The sequence below is a fragment of the Eschrichtius robustus genome, chromosome 17 (assembly GCF_028021215.1).
Source record: "Eschrichtius robustus isolate mEscRob2 chromosome 17, mEscRob2.pri, whole genome shotgun sequence".
In the NCBI taxonomy this organism is placed as follows: domain Eukaryota; kingdom Metazoa; phylum Chordata; class Mammalia; order Artiodactyla; family Eschrichtiidae; genus Eschrichtius; species Eschrichtius robustus.
Window position 1 is genome coordinate 54,010,631 of NC_090840.1, and position 17,235 is coordinate 54,027,865.

At 41.0% G+C, this 17,235-nt stretch overlaps 1 protein-coding gene across 2 annotated transcripts in view; it reads right to left on the bottom strand.

Annotated features, from left to right (window-relative positions):
- Positions 1-2,599: 2,599 nt before the first annotated feature.
- DPYS (dihydropyrimidinase) overlaps positions 2,600-17,235 on the bottom strand; it is an 80,114-nt gene continuing 65,478 nt past the window's right edge. Inside the window, exons 8-10 of one of the 2 annotated variants that reach the window (XM_068525381.1) lie at positions 14,640-14,847; positions 4,474-4,595; positions 2,600-3,029 (exon numbers count right to left, since the gene is read on the bottom strand). In XM_068525381.1, the coding sequence (XP_068381482.1) occupies positions 4,479-4,595; positions 14,640-14,847 (325 nt within the window). In that variant the 3' untranslated portion in view covers positions 2,600-3,029; positions 4,474-4,478. The remainder of the gene's footprint in view (positions 3,030-4,473; positions 4,596-14,639; positions 14,848-17,235) is intronic. The other variant, XM_068525382.1, reaches the window with a different exon arrangement.

Below are 17,235 nucleotides of genomic sequence, written 5' to 3' on the forward strand. Positions count from 1 at the left end.
TTTGAAAAGAATCAAATTAGCAAAGTTAGTACATTGGACAATATCTCATGGTGGTGAGAATCTGGAGCAACAGAAACTCTTCCACTCTGTTATGGAGGGCATACGTTTCCACTTTGGAGAAGAGTTTGCCAGTATCTAACTAAGGGGAGAATGCGCCCACCTTCGGACCCGTCAGTTCCACTCCCCTTCACTCAAGGCATATATGTTAGGGAAGCACTCAGTGAACACAAGGAAAAAGGTACAAAAACGCTTATAGCAGTGTTGTTTATGATAATGGGAATGACCTAAATGTCTATCAACAGGAACATGGGTAAATAGATTATGGTGTGGTCATACAAGGAAATACTGTATAGCAATAAAATGGATAACTAGAGCTAGACTTAGCAAAACAAATAACTCCCAAACATGTTGCCTGCAAAAAAGCAGAAACCAAAGAATACGTACCAACAAACAAAGAAAAAACCAACACATACTATATAATGCTTTTATGATTTAACCACTACAAAACAATGCTTAGAGATATGTACACATATAGCAAATATATAAAAGATGTATTGTACATGGGAATAAAACACCAGATTCCAGACACTGGTTACCTTGGGGGAGGAAAGGGAAATGAATAGAGAAGCACACAGGGCTCTTCAGCTGTACTGGTAAAGTTTTCTTTCTTAAACAGGATAATAGGCATATAAATGTGATTATGTTAATTTTTTTGCTTTTGGTATGTTTTGATAAATTCATAACGTATTTTAATTTTAAGAATTGCTTAAGGCTTCACAACTAGGAAACAGAAGTTTAGATCCCACACTTTTTTGCTTCCCAGTACATCATACTGCCCATCAGAGGAAGGAGTGAATATTTAAAAAAAAAAAAAAAAAAAGCTACTAATTCCATCTAGTCTTTGGACAGACCTTGAGAATGCAGTTGTTTAGTGACAAAGGGACCCTTACTTTGTATACCAGAGGCAATCCTGAGAAACAAGGTATTAAATATTAATAGCTTGAAATCATGTTTTTCCATCGCCTTATGTCATTTATTTAGAACTATGTTTCTACAAACATGTTCATGACAAAGCCTAAGGAAAGCAACAAAGGGATCCCCACGTTCATTTCAAATGATTTTGTTAATGTAGAATCCTAAGGCTATTTCATTCTCCCAAAGAGATCCATCAAATACTAGATAATGAATCAGTATTCTTCATTTAAAGCCCCTTTACACTAAAATACTCCACAAAATTTATCCTTATTTTGTTGAAAGTTCTCACTTAGTTCATCAGTATCAATTCAGGAACTTAGCAGGAACTCCTTCATGTCCTCTGATAATTATCCATTGAATGCCCATCAGTTGGTGCTCTGGTAGATGCTGGGGAAATAACAGTGGACCAGACAGCCCTGTCCTGAATGAGCTTTCAGTTTCCTGGGGGAGGCCAACAAGTAAAGCAGGTAGATATAGTACAGTGGGGTGTGGTGCTGTGACGGGGTACGTGGTGGCCTTGATATGGAGGAACAGAAAGTGGGACTTAACCCTATGGTGTTGGGTCTGGGGAAGCCTCTGAGTGAGGGTGATATTTAAGCTGAATTCTAAAGGATGAGTGAAAATTGGCTTCTAGATAAAAAAGCAATTTCATTCTTTCTTTTCAGAGGATTCAGTCATTTTATTGTCGAATTTTTTCATCAACCAAAGTGGAGGAGAAAAGTATTTTTTTTTAAATTTATTTATTTGTTTATTTTTGGCTGTGTTGGGTCTTCGTTTCCGTACAAGGGCCTTCTCCAGCTGTGGAGAGCGGGGGGCCACTCTTCATCGCAGTGCGTGGGCCTCTCACTATCGCAGCCTCTCTTGTTGCGGAGCACAGGCTCCAGATGCGCAGGCTCAGTAGTTGTGGCTCACGGGCCTAGTTGCTCTGCGGCATGTGGGATCCTCCCAGACCAGGGCTCGAACCCGTGTCCCCTGCATTGGCAGGCAGACTCTCAACCACTGCGCCACCAGGGAAGCCCGAAAAGTCGTATTTTAAGGTATCTCTTACCTGAGAAAAGAGCCCTGTGATTCTTCTGTAGATGTATTTCATCATCCTTTTTACTGTGTGTTCAAAACGAATCACAACTGAGTAAACTAGATTCCTACCATCCTTTGTCAAAAGTGTGACTACACCCCAGATCTAAGTGCGTAAGTCGGGGCAGATGTGTCTGCAGTGAGAACATAATTGCCCTGATTTTACTGCATGTTTTTAAAATCCCTCTTGGCCTAGTTACCCAGGAGAAGGAATATAAACTCAGCTTCTCTGCACACACAGAAGGCTCAGAGCACAGACCAGGAAGCACAGGGGCCGGAAGGTATCACTGCAGCATCTTTCAGCCACGTTGACTCCATTTAATTCCCTCAAATCCTGCATTCATCAGTGTAATTGGATAATTTGCCTTGGAGTTATTCTAAGGTTGAGTATCCAGTCTGATTACATGGGGTTTGCGGAGGAACCTGATTTCCAGGAGTTGCGGAAGCAGATGTCTCTCAGGAAATTGTGAATCAAAACCAACCTCCCAGACTCCCAATCCCACTAGTTAAAAGAAGACACACATAACTCAGATAACAGGATAACAGGATATAAAATGAAGATCTAAATGTTTATTAATTACACTAAAGATCTAAATGCTTACGAATTACAATAGAATGTAAAATCACAGAGTTAGCTATTTTTAAACAAATGTAGCCATTAAAAAACTTTAAACAAGAAAGTGATTTTTAAAAATTCAAAGTGAGAAATCTGGTGCAAGCAAAGATGACATTTTAAAGTATCATCAGTGAATTTTCACACAGACTTTCTATCACAATAATATTCATTTATATCTTCAATCTTACAGAGCAACAAAGTCACAGTAAGAAAGGCGGCAATTGCTTCTGAAAGGAAATCAAAGAAGTCTAGAGCGATTATTTTTTCAAAAGGATCTTGGGGAGTTGAAATAAGGCCTGCTTCTCCACGGGCTGACAACGTTTAACTGGGATGGGAACGGCAGCGTCCTTTTCTCTGATTTTACCTTTGAACAGAATAAAAGGAACGCAGTGTAACATTCTCCCTCACAAAGAGATGCAGAACCCAAGCCTGACCCCCAAGAAATCCTGTAATCAAAGTAAACATTAATCCCGCTCCTACAAATGCTGGTAATAGCATGTTACAGCATTCAATAAAATTTCTTCCTCTTGCTAATCTTCCTCTGGATTTTTAACACAACCTTCCTGGATTGGAAAAATAGTTCCAATAAATAGTCAGGAAATGACAACAAAGCTGGAACTGCTGGCTGTACAGCATTATTAAAAACTTAACAGCGTTCAATAATGAAAGAGAACACAGCTGGGAGTACACAGGGCCCCATTATACAAGCCTCAGGGTTTATGCAAGGAAGCACAGGTTATTATCATAATGTAAAAACCTGCAATGACTAACTGGGTTTGCATAAAACAAGGCCTTTGACAGACAGTGTCCCTAATTAGCACAAACGTCTCTCCCTGTCCGTCTTGTCAACCTCCTCTGTAATCTTTTGCTGACTGCTACGTGCTGAAACATGTGAAAATGTATCACACATTAAAAAGAAAAAACAAAGCCATAGAGGCTAGTGAAATTGCAAAACTGGCAAAACATGTAGATTTCATGAAGTCAGTGGAAATGATGTTAGAGAAATGTTGAAATCACACGAAAGCCATGGTGAAATAGGTACCTGGCAGAGGAGGACCAGAAAACAACTGGAAAAAAAACCCCAAAAAACCCAGAAAAAGAAAAAGAAAATTGACAAGGATGATGATAATACGTGTTTCAAAAAGAAAGATTTGAATGTCAAAAGACTAAGAGAAAACTGATGAAGCACTCAAATGTTTTTTTTTTTCAAATGTTTTTTAAATGACCATATCTATATTATTCTAAAACTACGTGAAATAAGCTATCAAATAATTTTCCTGAAAAATTATACCCAAAGCAACATGATTCATTTTTCATTCCATTCTAAGTTCTAGAATATGGTTGCCTTTACAATACATAGATTCATTTCTTCCAGATAAAGTCCTAATCGGTTTATAAATTTTGACTATAAACTTGCACTCTCAGTTGTTGGTTTTTTTTTTTTTTTTTGCACTCTCAGTTTTAAGTAGTGCCAACCTTCCTCAATAACAGCCTCCCTCTGTGTTACCAGCCTCTTGCTCATATTTGATTCTCTAGGCCTCTGTGCAATGTTTCCTAACGTCTCAGAGAATAAACCTCAAGCTAGCCCAAGGCCTTCTTCAACCTGGAAGGCTCATCCAAGTGTTCTGCGTCAAGAGGTCTTTTATCAGCCTGCCCTTTGGCTGAACTGTCCTTGAGTCTTAGGTCACTTTGAAGTCTTTGACCTTGACCGTGGACTCTTTAAACACTAAGGAAGAAAGAGATATGCTAATTCCATATTCTGTCAGGGAGGAAAACTTTCTCTGCCCACTATCCCTTACTGACAGCACCTGGTTCAGGAGTGGGCCTGTTTCCTGGTCCCATGTGTGGAGTCTTCTTTTGTCCCTCTGGATTCCAGTGTGATGACTTCTCCCTTATAGGGTTCACGCTCCACGGGGGTAGGCGTGCAAGTCTGAAACAGAACATTTCATTTTTCTCTTGTGGCTTATTGACTTCTTGAATTCAAAGCTAAGTTCTGCTCCCTAAGTGAATTGTGAGTCCAAAAATGAGCCTTGTGAATTTATCATGTGCCTCCCATGCCCTGCCCTTTCACAGAAATTCCCAGTGACCTCGGGTACCGGCATTGCCCCACTCTTTCACTGGGGTTGATCTGCATCAGACAAAGGCCCAGGGAACACTTCCTAACAATCATTCCTTCCAGCGCAACTTTCACTGGGGCCTCTGCCATATCCTCACACATTCTGTTCTATAACCGCCTTACAGGCTTTTCCAACATTCTACCTTTTCTTGTAGTTTCAATTCTAGGTGTCTATATTCCCAGAGTGCTTTGTTGTACGTCTCCTAAGACTTTCAGCTTTTTGTTTCAGATTCTAGCAATCTGTGTGTGTGTTTCCTCATTTTCCTGATAGTCCCCGCTGGTAACAAGCCTTCCACAGAATCTCCCATCTGGAACTATACCTCTTTGGTGGCCAACTGTGTAGCAGAACCCTGGATTCAGCTAAAGTTAATTCAGTGCTTGAGCAGACTTTTGAAATCAGGACTTTCTAAACAAAGGGATTCATAAGAAGTAAGTAAATCCTACTGTTTGTCAATGTGGACACAAATTCACTGGCAAGTCAAGTAATTGTAAACCACAGTGGTTAAGGGCGTGGGCTCTGGAACCAGCTTGCCTGGGCATGTTACTTAAAACTGTGCTTCAGCTGTAAACTGGGGATCGTAATAGCTCCTAATTTATAGGGGGGTTGTGAGGATTAAATATATGTAAAGCATTTAGAATAATGCCTAGCATATAAAAGCTCTTAAAAATAAATATGTGTGTGTGTATGTTTGTGTACGTCTGTCTTATTTTGACCACCAAAACTAATATATTGTAGTGATCAACCGTGTGGGCTTTGGAGAAAGGTAGGTCTAAGTTTGAATTCTAGCTTTGCCATTTACTGGCTGTAGGAAACTGGCAAGTTAATAAGCTCCTCTGAGCCTACTCACTCATCTATGAAATGCAAGGAATAAAACCTACCTCACAGGCACATGAGATTTCCCAGATACAAAGCATTTCCTTCATTCATTCAGTAGATATTTACTGAGCACACACAAGCCCCAGGTATTTTGCCAGGCACAGAGGATAAAGCAGAGAACAAGACAGAGACCGTGTCCCTACAGTGGAATTTGAAGCACACTGATCACTTAGTGACTAGGAAGACCCCTGCCCTCTGTGCACAAGTCCAAGCCTCTGTCCACTTTCTGTGTCTGGTTGGATGCTTTGCTGGACTTGCATCTTGGCTCGCTATCGACTCAGTCCTTTCCTTCGCCCTGGATCCTGCCATCACCTTGAACATCGACATGGGGTAATGAAGCACCAACTTCCCATGGCTGCCACCCAGCCCCTGGACATTGTAGTTACCTGGAGCCAATCCACACCTGAAACTTTAAATTAATTTAACACCCCACTCTCTGACCACATCCCCCGTTTCAGGTCTTAGTCTCCATGTTTTTTCTTCTCCTGGTTTATTTTTCAAGCCCAACTATATGTATGTACTTAAACCTAATGTGACCATATAATTTATCATCCAAACTGGGACACTTCTGAGAGTGTAAAGGGTACTAAACGTAATTAACAGGTAAAATTCAGGACCATCCAAGCAAACCAGGATTTGTTTCCACTTTCCTTCAACCCTTCTCTTGCAGACAACGTAGAGTCTTGCTTTTCTCTCTTTTCCTGTTGGCATTTGCACTCGGCAAAACCCGCGGCATATTTCAGTTCAAGCATCAGCCTTTTCTGCAGCCCCTGGAGAAAGTGACACCAGTGGGCAGATATTTGTGCCACCTGCCTTTGTGCTGCGTGTCCCTCATCAGCACCCCCATCTCCCTGTTTCAACAGTTCCTTCGAAACCTTTCTGTTTGTGGCTTTCATCCGTACTTTTTTGTCTCTCCTGGACTCCTTCTTGGGGACTGATGACCAACACCAGTGATTTAAGCGGGACCGTCAAGCTCGGGCCCCTCCCCCTCATTCAGGGGGTGGGCTTGCTCCACAAGCCGGCAGGTCCCTCGGAGGATCCCTTCCCTGAACCCAACTGCAGGCTCAGGGGTGACTCAAACCAGGTGAATCGGCATCCTTCCTAGCATCTTTCTGCCAGGGCCATGCCTTCAACCATCATGGCATGCCCACCCTCTTTTTTTTTAACTAAATATCTCCAATTGATCTTCGGTAACTCAGCCCAGGCAATCATTAGCCCAGGAAGCTTTAGACCTCTCTGCCACATCCAGTATTGTGCTTACCATTTTCTGTTATTATCTGTCTGTCTCCTCCAGCAGACTCAGGGTTGGTCTATTGCTCTGTTTCTCCAAAACAAGTACTCAGTAAATACTTGATAAATTCCTATTAAGGGTGGAAGGATGTTGGTGGGAAGGAGATCCCTAGCTGAGCTCCTCTCCTCTTTGTGTCAGTTATCCAGGCCAGAGCTGACTCAGTTTCCCTCATCCTCTTTTGTTCTGCTTCAGCACTGATCTGCTCCCCAGGTTGCACCTGCCCTTTGCACTTGTCTAAGAATCCCTTTCCGGCTGCTCAGTCACTGTACTAGCAATGCCACGAGGCCCCTCTTAGCCTGGCTGGTCACTCTGGTCATACTGACTGTCAAATGTCTCTGACCTGACTGGCCAGGTCTCACGTGCACACAGCCTTCCTCTTCATCTGCTGCTGAGGCTCGGGACGGGCAGGGACCGATTTCCCGCCAGGATGGCTGTGGGCTGTTACCCACTCCTGCCCACACCGCCACCTCAGACACAGACTGACCCTCTCTGGGGAGGCTTTTGCTGCCCCACACTTCACAGTCTTCCTCTTTATAGACAAGTTGACAGGAATCAAAGACAATTTAAGTTCTGGTCTCAAGCCTTGCAGTACTTTCAACCTTTTAATCTTTTCTCATCCTTAGATGTGGTTGCATAAGCTCTTTAATGCTAGACCCAGGTGTTGTCCATCTTTGTACCGTCTATTGCCCCTGGCATTGTACTCTATATACATTTTAGAACCTCAATAGATGTTCACTGTGACGAAATGGAAAGGTGATGGCACTCATTCTGCAGAATGTTAAGCTTTCCCTGCATTATTCCAGAGTTCGGCTGCACATGTTTTCTAAGCAGACTTACCCTGCAGCTCTCAGGAAAAGGAGTCACGTGGCTTCTCTCTAGTGGCAAATGGCAAATCTCCATCTTAAGTGTGCCGTGCCCAGCCCTGACATGGGCATCAGCATCTGGTGCAACCAGTGTACAATGCTCAGAGCTTATCCTAGTGGTTGGGTCCAAAGTGGGCTTCTTTCCCAGGTATCCAGGATGAGTATAGTGATGACAGGGACACCATCCTGAGTCTCCCAACTAAACGTATACCTATTTCTTTCTTTTTTTTTAATTTATTTTTGGCTACGTTGGGTCTTCGTTGCTGCGCGTGGGCTTTCTCTAGTTGCGGTGAGTGGGGGCTACTCTTTGTTGCGGTGCGCGGGCTTCTCATTGTGGTGGCTTCTCTTGTTGAAGAGCATGGGCTCTAGGCGCGCGGGCTTTAGTCATTGTGGCTCACAGGCTCAGTAGTTGTGGCTCGTGGGCCCTAGAGCGCAGGCTCAGCAGTTGTGGCGCACGGGCTTAGTTGCTCCACGGCATGTGGGATCTTCCCAGACCAGGGCTCGAACCCGTGTCCCCTGCATTGGCAGGCGGATTCCTAACCACTGCGCCACTAGGGAAGTCCCTGCATACCTACTTCTTAGAGGACATTAATGCAGCATAAAGCTCAAAGAAAGACCAGGATGAAGTATCAGAGGGTTCTGGGTTGAACAAAGAAAGCAGTTCTCTTCTCCTCTTCGTGTTCTCCTAGTTTTCTTCTGATCTCACTGGTCAGCTTTCTCAGGCTCCTTTGCTGGCTCCTCCCCTCCACCTCTCCTCAGCCTCTGAAGGTTGGCAGCCCCACAGCTCTTTCTCAAGTCCCCTTTCTTCTCTGTCTACAGTCTCTCTGGTGGCCTCAGACTTGCGTTTTTAAATAAATGTAGATGCCAGGATTCCTAAATTTTATGTCCAGCCCCAATGCCTCCCAATTTCCGGACTCCTTTATCCAAGTGGCTAACTGACCTCTTCACAGGGAGGTGTAATTAGCATCTCAAACAGAACTAGAACTTAAGCACCACAAACTATAGTTGAAAGAGAAGTAAGATTAAAGCTCTTTGAGCCCAGGGACTGCTGTCTTAGTTACACCTGTATCCCCAGCACCTGGAATATGGAATTGTATCTGGTGCTGAACAAACATTTGTTAAATGAAAGATTTCTTGACTGCAGGACTTATTAGAACTTTTTAGATGATATTGGGCAATAGAATCACCTGAGGGTAGCATCATCTAAAATCACCTGAAAGCTTTCTTAAGGAGCACCTAAAAGAGACTAGGATCCTGAGCGCACACCTTCGGAAGACTGATCTGGGTGGGGACATCTTTTTCCCCAAGTACAGGCTGGCCAAAATTAGATGAGCACACCCTGCCAGCAGTTCTTCCCATCTTGATGGGTTCACAATCAAATAGAAAGGTTTGAGGGTAAAACACTGTGAGAGGCTATCCTAAGTAAAACAGGAAACATGGATGGCACCTCACCCAGCAGGGTGCTGGTGGTTTACTTAGGTAGATGGGAGCTCAATTTGAGTTCATAGTATTTAATGACGATTGTCACTGTGATGAGTTCATAGACAAAAATGAGAATTATATCGCAATATGAAGTGCTATGAATAAATATTAATTGCAATCACTATACCCGCATGATTGCAGAAATGTTTTTGGTTAGCTGATCAGGGAAAAGAGGAAGCTTAAAATTGATAGAAAATTTACCTGTATTGTCTGCAGAGAGTAAAATGCTAGGATGCTAGATTTTTCTGAGATTTTTAAGACCATAGACAAGAATCCTGAACCCCAAGAAGTTACTAATACAATGTTGATCATGGAGGCTAAGATACTAAAATAGCGATAAAGACAACAGAACTTCCAAATACCAAACAGCAGACACTGACCTAACACCAAACAGTCCAAATGAGCAGCGACTCCCTGAGAATGAAATCCATGCCTGGCTGGTGAATTTAGAGGTAGGTATTCAGTACCTGGTGAACTTCAAGGTTCTTAGAGGTCCTCACAGGACTGAGCTCTCCAGGGGACTATGAATCACTAGATTCAACAGAGGTGATCTATAACCATGAAAATTTGCATTTTGATAATGTTTCACAATCCACCAAATGTTTCCATTTAATCCTCAAAATACGCCATGAGCTATTTCTCAAGAACAATGTGAGCACATAATTGGTCATCAATAGGTATTTCCTGGATGAACATTGAATGGTTAGATAAAACATGAAAAGAGAGTACTTACAAAGTCCCTGTATACAGTGATGTACTGGTAAATGTTGACAACCCACCTTCCCCTTTTCTCATCACTCCTAAAGCCCTGATTTATAGCACTTGCCTATTTCTGTTGTGTAAATGCTCTCACCATGGCTGATTTCAAGCTACCGAACTGACATCACTGAATGAGGAGTCGGGAAGGGATACATACAAGTGTCTCTCATAAGCCAAAATGAGCTGGCTCCAACATATGTATCGCCTTTTACAATTACTAGCAATCAATCCGAGGAAATTAGAATTACATGGCAGCTGATGATATGAAATTATTTTCTCTGAGCTACCACACTGAGAAAGACATTGATAAACTGTTATTTTGGAAATGGAGAACACCCGTTTCAAGGACTAGATCAGCCATCCATTTAATTTTATCTTATCTAAAAGGCAAATTATGCTTATGGTTGCAAAGGCACAAGCCAGTTTAAAAGCTGTGGCAGCAGTATTCTGAAACCATGCATTACTCCATGAAGTTATCCCTGCTTCACTAGAAAATGCAATGTGACCCTAATTTTCCAAAATAGATTGGGTTGCTTATTACTGAAAAAAGAGAAAAAGGGATGACTTGAAGAATGTCTATGCTTCCAAATTTTGGTAAAAATTATAATACTCTAAACACACAAAAATTCTAGGAATAATAAACCATTTGAGTTTAAAAAGCCTTTGTTTTTGTTTTTTTTTGGTAAAGAATGAATAGTATGTAAGTTGATTTTCTTCTTTCAAAATGTACTTGAACACCGAAGTTGCTGTTACCGTGGCCCTCCATGCGCACAGCTGGTTGAGTACATGGATAGAGAGGGCCAACAGTATAAGGGACTTGAGCAGCTGTGGGTTTTGGTATCTGCAGATACTGAGCACCAAACCCTATGGATACCGAGGGACCATGTCCTTTTTTTCCTTCCTCTTTTATTTTTCTTTCCTGAATCCCCCAACACTCTTCCTTAAGTGACTTTTTATATTGAATTGAAATATGTATTTTATTATGTAACATTTATCAAATAAATTTTGAGGTTTCATCTTCTGATTTAAATTTTTTCCCTTAAGGATCCCCTGTTTAAATATTAAAATAAAGTAACAATTCCCTGAAGCTGTCAAATTGCATTACAATGTCATTTCTGTCCTTTGAAATTCCTCACAATATCCCTTAACAGTGATAGCTGCACAGCATGATGCCAAGTTTCACTAAGTAATAAAATCGTGGATAAGAATCAAGTTCACAGACAACCCCACTGTTTGGGACGAGGCAAGAGGCAATCTTCTGTGTAAATTTATTTCAAGTCCTTTCTATGACCTCTGAAACTATAGTCTTTGCTCCTTCCATTTGCAATTTGTTTATTTATCAAACGCCTACTACATAGGAAGTACTGGGAATAAGAAAGTAAGTTCCTCAAAGAACTAACATTCTAGCCAGGAGACCAGCTGAGTTCTGGGACTGACAAACACTGGCGTGTCTCTACAATCTGTGCTTTGGAGTCCAGAGTGGTAAGTGATTAATTTTCTTGGGAAGGATAACAGGAGAGCAGGAGAAATGGTATGGGCCTTTCCTGCTTGCCTTCAAACTCTTATCCTCACTTACAAAGAAATCTGAATATTTCAAATGAAAACCAAAGTAAGAGCTCTAATTACCTCATGTGAATTTAAAATCTAGGATTCCTAACAACTCTTTTTAACTTTAGCGTAATATTTTTCTTCTATGAAATTATCTTCGCCTAATGGAGAGAAAAAAGGTCTGAAACATCTCCACACAGTCCCCAAACCTCATTTTATTCATTTTATTTGATACTTTTTCCACATCAACACTTTTTAAAATAATGCATTCCCCATGATTTGAGTTTCACAATCATTTTCTTCTCTTTTCTTGCTCTACAGAGGTCTCATGTACAGCGGGAATCAGAAAGGTCTTATCACACACCCTGGCTCTTACGTTTACTTACCACTCAGCCCAGGGAAAGTTACTTAATCTTGCTGAGAGTCAGTTTCCTATTCTGTAAAATGGGGATGATAATATCTCCCACATGGCTTGTTGTGCAGGTTAGGTAAAATAATGAATATAAATTACACCAAATACAGTGCCTGGCAGATAGTAAGTGCTCAGAACAATATATTATAATGCAACTATTATTTATTGTTATTGTAAAAACAATAATGCACTAGAATACCTAAAAAGTTGGTATCAGAAGAAAATATTGAGAAACTAAAATAACTCACAAAATTGATAGTGAACTCCTAAAAAATGATGTTGGCATTAATTTTGCCAATAAAATACCCAACAACAATTTGAAAAGGAGAACTGATGAAGCCAGTCATTCGGTGATCTCGGCATATTTTCCCTACAAGAGGAAGACTTAGGCAAAGTCAGTCCTTTAAATACAGTCTGTCAGGGGTTCCCAGTTAGTCTAGTGTCCCTGCTGGTGGGCAACTGGTACTGACAGCCTGGAGCAGGCTGGTCCTGGATTCACTTCAAGTGTCACATGATTCATCACCCAGTTCTGTCGGTACTATCTCTTCTAAGTCAACGCTTATCTGTTCATCCCTTGGATTACTACTACAAGTGTCATGAATAAACTAGCTGCCATCAAGGCCTCTCATTTAGATTTTTTTCCCCAAACCTAGTTCAGAATAATTTATCTCCCATTAACTCATTTAACTCAATCTTTATGGTTTACGTTATATGGTTTATTGCTTAAGCATACAGCTTTTGTAGTCAGATAACCGGAGTTTATGTTTTGGTCCCGCCATATACTAGCTATGTGACATGACCAAGTTTTTTAATTTCCTGAAGCTTCAGTTTCCTAATACTTAAAGTGGGGAAAATAATACTCCCTCGCTCACAGGGTTGTTACAGTGACAGAGCCCCTAGCATTGTGCCTTGCCTTCAGTAAAAGCTCAGTAAATGTTAGTATTGCTGTTATTTACCATGTGATGTTTAGAAATACATGGAAACCTTATAGCCTCTACCTACCTGTGACCTATCAGTGTCAATATTTACAAATTAACTCCCAGCAAAATAAATTGCAACCTTAAATATTTTGACTGAAATACAGTATATGAAGAATTGTAGCATCCTGAGAATTTAAAGCATTCTAGAGCACTTGTTTACTTAATCAAAGCTTTAGGAAGTGGTTAAAAAAAAAAAAAAGGATGAATCTTATCTAACAAACTCTGAGAATCCACAAGCAAAAAATTTTCACAAGACATTAGAGGAGAAATCAAAGAGACTACAAGATCCAAACGAAATGAATCGGAAAACAGCCAGAGAACTTTGGAAAAAGAGAAGTATATTTTAAAATGGAAAGAAGACACAGAAGCCTTAGAACTAACCCAAGGGTTACAAATTCTAATGGCTACACAGCCGGTTTGGGAACATTAATGAGTGAAGCCTGTAGGTGAAAATCAGAAAGGCTGCCTCTGTGGGGCTTGGCCATCCAGCTCCGGCCTGTTCTTACCATGTGGGATTGAGGGCACACGGTGCCCCGCCTCTCTCCAAACCCAGCAATTTAGATGGTTTTAGTCTGAAAATTCTGATATATTACTGTATGTAGTGAAGTGAATTTTTAAAACTATTTAAAACACTGCATGAGCTAAACAAACACTGGAAAATCCAAGACATATTAAAAGAACAAACACCTCTTTTTTAACAACTGGATTATAACAAAGACTTGGAGGCCTTTATTATAAATTCGGTCATCAAAGGCGGAAAGCAAAGAGACTGAACTGATGTTTATTGACCTCCTACTAGTGCCTTACGTTTTAAAATCTCATTTGACTCTTGCAATCTGTTGGGGAGAACACACTGTTGTCATTTTCCAGATGAGGAAACAGACCAAGGACGATAGAGAAACTTGCTCTTGGCCACACAGCTAGGAAAAGGGAAGCCAAGGTAGAATTCATATTTACCTTGACCTCAAACTCCGCCATTGCTCTGGTGGTCATTAGAATACACCTTGCAGACCGTCAACGACAGGGAGCTTGATGTTTCAAGGGACAGTAGTTGAGTTCGAACTCCATCCTTTTGTTCGTTTGAGGACATGCCTCCCACTGCTGTTCTCAGCCAATGACAGCACACCACGTGGCTGGATGCAGGAGATGGCTCAAGGGCTGCTTGTAGGCCTTGCTCAACCTTTCTTGGTCTGTATAGTAGTCTAGGATGTTTCCACCACTTGTTTTTCTCCCTCTCTCCTTCACTGGGGCCAGGCTTGAACTGCAGGCTGAGGGCTCTCCCAGCCTTTCCCGGGATCCCACCCATTTTCTCTCCCAGGTGTTTAAAACAGTCACACCTTTATCCACCTGGATGGCTGCTTCTCAGAGGACCCTGACTAACAGCAATTGTCAAAAGGCCCACAGGGGCCCTACACTTGCCTGGGAAAACCTGACTTGGTCCATTAGGAAACCCGATAGACACCAATCTTCAAAAGAAACTGCATCCATCCAATAATGACTTTTTTCTTTGACCGCTGTATTTGTTCATAACCTCTTCTAACACCCTGTGAATATGTTAACCAATTGTATGTGACAACGCCATCACCAGCATCCAGGAGCAAGTGACAATCCAGCCCGTGTTAACAGCCCACTTAGCCCCAACTCACCTGGTCCTGCTGCTTGATCCGTCTGTAAATATACTCAGCAAATGGTTTACGAGGAATAAACTTCCCGTCTCCTGCTGTGACACTGAAAACTCCAGCTTCATACACCACTTTGCCTCTTGAAATAGTCACCAGGGGCACCCCATGGCACACCATGCCCTCGAAGATGTTGAAGTTAACAGCCTGATGATGAGTTTTTGCCGAAATGGTCCTGATGTAAAAACAAAGATGTTCCCGATCATTACCAGCTCATCTGACAAATATGAAATATTAAAAGAATGACTTAGAAGAAAATTTAGCAACTCTATTAAGCCATAGCTTTATCACTGGAACAAGTGACTTTAAGAATAGAACATAGCATTAACATTTTATTGCAAAGTAATTACATTTTCTGAGAGAAAAACCCAGTAGATCACTCTTTACGGTGATTAATAAGGATGGAGTGAGTGGAAGAAGGGCATTGTCTCTCATTTATAATTTTAAGTTATTTTTATGTATATGTTTAAAGAACTAAATATTAATTATAAAATATTTCAAACATAGATGAGTATGATGAACACACTGACTCAATACCCACTCTACAGAATTTTAACTTTTTGCAGACACAGTGGAGGTTTCCTCAATACCTCACTGTCCCTCAAATTCCATCCCTGTCCCTCCCTTCCCAGAGGCAATCGTTAATTGGTAGTTATCGTATACGGTCTTTATTATGTTGAGGTAGGTTCCCTCTATGCCCACTCTCTGGAGAGTTTTTTTTTATCATAAATAGGTATTGAATTTTGTCAAAAGCTTTTCCTGCATCTATTGAGATGATCATATGGTATTTATTCTTCAATTTGTTAATGTGGTGTATCACATTGACTGATTTGCGTATATTGAAGAATCCTTGCATCCTTGGGATAAATCCCACTTGATCATGGTGTATGATCCTTTTAATGTGTTGTTGGATTCTGTGTGCTAGTATTTTGTTGAGGATTTTTGCTTCTATATTCATCAGTGATACTGGTCTGTAATTTTCTTTTTTTGTAGTATCTTTGTCTGGTTTTGGTATCAGGGTGATGGTGGTCTTGTAGAATGAGTTTGGGAGTGTTCCTTCCTCTGCAATTTTTTGGAAGAGTTTGAGAAGGATGGGTGTTAGCTCTTCTCTAAATGTTTGATAGAATTCACCTGTGAAGTCATCTGGTCCTGGACTTTTGTTTGTTGGAAGATTTTTAATCACATTTTCAATTTTGTTACTTGTGATTGGTCTGTTCATACTTTCTATTTCTTCCTGGTTCAGTCTTGGAAGGTTATACCTTTCTAAGAATTTGTCCATTTCTTCCAGGTTGTCCATTTTATTGGCATAGAGTTGCTTGTAGTAGTCTCTTATGATGCTTATCCCACTACCGGGCATATACCCAGAGAAAACCATAATTCCAAAAGACACACGTGCCCCAATGTTCAATGCAGCACTATTTACAATAGCCAGGTTATGGAAGCAACCTAAATGCCCACTGACAGACGATAAAGAAGATGTGGTACATATATACAATGGAATATTACTCAGCCATAAAAAGGAACGAAATTGGGTCATTTGTAGAGACGTGGATGGACCTAGAGACTGTCATACAGAGTGAAGTAAGTCAGAAAGAGAAAAACAAATATCATATATTAACGCATATATGTGGAATCTAGAAAAATGGTACAGATGAACCGGTTTGCAAGGCAGAAATAGAGACACAGATGCAGAGAACAAACGTATGGACACCAAGGGGAAAAAGCGGGGGTGGGAGGGGTGGTGGTGGTGGGATGAATTGGGAGATTGGGATTGACATATATACACTAATATGTATAAAATAGATAACTAATAAGAAACTGCTGTATAAAAAAGTAAATAAAACTTTAAAAAATTCAACATAGAAAAAATTATACCTTGAAAAGGAAAATTATATCTTGAATTTCTTTCCCTTGTCTGTGGCAAAACTGGAAATTTGAGGACAATAAAAATAACAAAATATGTTGAATATAACCTCAGCATATTTTGTCATGCATTTGCATATTCATCAGTATTCTCAGTAGTTTATTAATACTTTTCAATCTTACACAGTATGAAATGACTTCTAAGCTGGATATTTGGAAATACTGGGTGTTCGCCTTTCCCTAAATCACATTAAATGGAAAAGGAAAAAGAAAATCTGGCAGCAGTGGATCATACAAGCATAATCTGAAGTTTCTACAAGTGCTTGCTCTCAGGAATGGATTAAAGAAAAGTGCTTTGCTAAAAATCCCAAGGCTAGGTCAAAGGAATAGCAGCTAAAAGCTCCCCTGCAACCCTAATCTGGAGGGGCGGACCTGGGAGACTCACTGTGGCACCTCCAGTGGAAATGAACGACACGACGCTGACCTGGTTCTGGGTTCCAGAATCCTGTACCCAATTATCTGTTTGGTTTCCACTCCTTAACACATCCAAACAGAATTCTTGATTTTCCATGATGACGCCAGCCCACACACTCGAGTTTGCTCCTCCCTTGAGTTTCTCATCTCAGTAAATGACACCCCCAGCCACCTTTCCTCACTCCTCAAACCATCATCAAGCCTGTTGGTTCTACCTCCAAAAAAA